Raw genomic sequence first — 2632 nt, 5'->3', positions numbered from 1 at the left:
CATGAGTAAATTGTTGAGGCCGAAGTCTAAACCTAACTTTTTTTTTTTTTTGGATGCTTATACTATACAACAAAAATATAACTACTAAAATGGTGTTTTAATTATATATATAAAGGGAAAATGTCATGATGTAGCTACTAAAAACAGTGATAATCCGCTTCACCCTATAGTAATCAATATGAGACCAGTCGGGATAAGCTTCATCCAATAACTGACCGGAAAATTCGTAATTCATCCAGCAATTACATGTCCACGTAGGCAACATCTTTGACATATAAATAGTGATCATTATAAAGGGCTTGATATACACGTTACAGTACTTAAGATTTAAAATAATATTCCCTCTATCACCTATTTCACTTATAACCTATCTGATTTTCATATCTGGTATTGTTAATCGCATACTTTGTAACAAGCAATCTAGTGATTATTACAAGTATTTGGTCACTATAACTTGTTAGCCCTTGACGTTTAAATGTTTATTCAATCATTATCCTGAATGACAAATATAAAGAAAGTATAAAAAAGCAACCGGTGCACTAAAACTCTTGTTATGCACGGGGTTCAGGAAGGATCGAACTACAAGAGTTTATTATACGCAATTGTACCCCACATTTCTACAAGAAACTGTTTCCATAACTTGAACCTGAGACCTCTTGGTCATATGACACTTTTTTAGTTACCCCAAGGCTCCCCTTCAAACATAAAGAAAGTACGATACATAAAAATAATTACTAATTTATTGAAGGAGATGGCCTTACTTGAACCCTGAGGTAATTCTTTTCTGAATCAAGAGCCTGAAAGATAGTGGCCAAGTAATAATCACCCATATATGAACTTGCTGAAACTAACCCTTTAAGTAAAGGGCTGGTATTGTTATGCCATAGCCAGTCAAAAGCACCCCATTTAGCTGCCTCTTCTGCTGTGTATGATTCTGGAGTATCAATATCTGTACTATCACCTGTTCCTAATGAGATGACCAAAATATTTTTGAAGTTCAATGACTTAATAGAGCGGTATGCTGGATCCCCTTCCGTCGCACGTCTCACTGCTGCGGTAACGGCTACTACGGCCTGTCAACGCATATGAATTAATTAATTATTTCACGCTGAGATATCCAAGGAGCATCTCAATTTTCAAGAAAAAATGTTTTATAATAGGGAATACTCAAATTTGGGTAAAACACTTTTGACTTATATTTGTCTTTAGTGCTGCATGCCATCTGAGATATTGCAAACACAAAAAAGTGAAGGCACATACCGGAAAAATTGAAAGATATACTTACAAAAGAGTATAATAATTAATTGTTGTTTTCAATGTTTTGGGTATAAGAATTTGTATAAATACAACAATAATTTCAACACAAGTTCATGGATAAACAAGAACACTTATGAAGTTCCTTAACACCTTCAACACAAATTATAAATAATTTATCCAAGAAGTATGCTAAATTTCAGAAAAGAGATGAAACAAAATTTTAAGACCAAGTCGATGAAACAAAATTTTAAGACCAAGTCCTCCGACTTCACGGAATACGTCCTTAAGGAATAATTTCCCTTACTGTACCTGAGGTTATGAAATCTCCCTCCCAGGATAAAATGACCTTCAATCCGAACAATAGCGGTACCTCAAATTGTTAGATTCAACGAACTCACTCAACGATTTGATTGATCACACAAAATGTTTTTGAAGACAAAAAGCGTTTGTATATTCAGAATTTTTTTTTTTTTGTACCAAAACTTGTAAATGAAAGCAAGTTTTTATAGCCATCAGGTGCCTTTCTGAAAGGTGACAATTGTTCACTTAATGGTGTAACCTTTCTGAAAAATCATGTTTATTCATCCAAAGAGTGCATCTTTTTCGAACTGGCATGCCATTTCATGAATCAGTGTGCCATTTCATTGAAGGATTGCATCCCTTCCGAAGCATCAATTCGCTTCTGCTCTGCATTTCGAAATAGTGTTTGTCAGTGCATGCATGCATGCATATAAATGGAGGAGGATCAAAACACAGAAAAAAAAAATTTTGCGGTTTTTTTCTGTCAAATAAACTTTGTCTCCGGGGCTGAGGCCGAGGCCGAGCGAGCGACGATGACGACGGCGCGAGACACCACCTTGTTCTGGCCTCACTATCTATGTGGAGTAAGTGTTTTTTATTATAAACACGTCAAAGTTCCCTTCTCCCACCAATGTAGGAGAATTAGTGAACTTTCCCTTAAAAGAGTACATTTTTCATTTTAGTGTCTTTCTTTCTCTCCACTATTTTTTCCTTCATTTTTCATTCACACTTTTTCATACATATTGAACCCAACACTAATAATGCTTAATTAATACATAGCTAGTCTTTAAATTAGACGCTCGAAATAAGTGATGTTCAAATAAAAAGTAAAAAGAAATACATATTCAAAATAAATGGTACCGGACTGGCAGCAGTAACAGCACCATCAACCATGTTGAATTGATACTGCTTTCCATTAGCATCAACAGTCGTAAAGTTATAAGGAGGAAAATAAGTAGGAGCTGCCGCAGTGGAATAACAAATGTCTGACATCTTAGCATCCAATTCAGGAGACTTTGCTAACTGCATTTGTTTTTTAAAATAAAATGAAAAGAAAATATAATTTGTCAATGAC

The 2632-nt window shown here is 34.8% G+C and overlaps 1 protein-coding gene across 1 annotated transcript; it reads right to left on the bottom strand.

The window, feature by feature from the left end:
* Nucleotides 1-719: 719 nt before the first annotated feature.
* On the bottom strand, nt 720-2580 carry LOC124890765 (probable inactive patatin-3-Kuras 1; the record flags this gene model as incomplete). Its single annotated transcript, XM_047402561.1, has 2 exons — nt 720-1073; nt 2419-2580. Coding segments are annotated over 2 exons (501 nt in total), but the record flags the coding sequence as incomplete, so codon positions are not given.
* Between the last annotated feature and the right edge of the window lie 52 nt (nt 2581-2632).

Source organism: Capsicum annuum, unplaced genomic scaffold (assembly GCF_002878395.1).
Source record: "Capsicum annuum cultivar UCD-10X-F1 unplaced genomic scaffold, UCD10Xv1.1 ctg24265, whole genome shotgun sequence".
NCBI classification, from domain to species: Eukaryota; Viridiplantae; Streptophyta; class Magnoliopsida; order Solanales; family Solanaceae; genus Capsicum; species Capsicum annuum.
The sequence above is the reverse complement of the archived record's forward strand: the minus strand, read 5'-3'. Positions and strand labels throughout refer to the sequence as shown.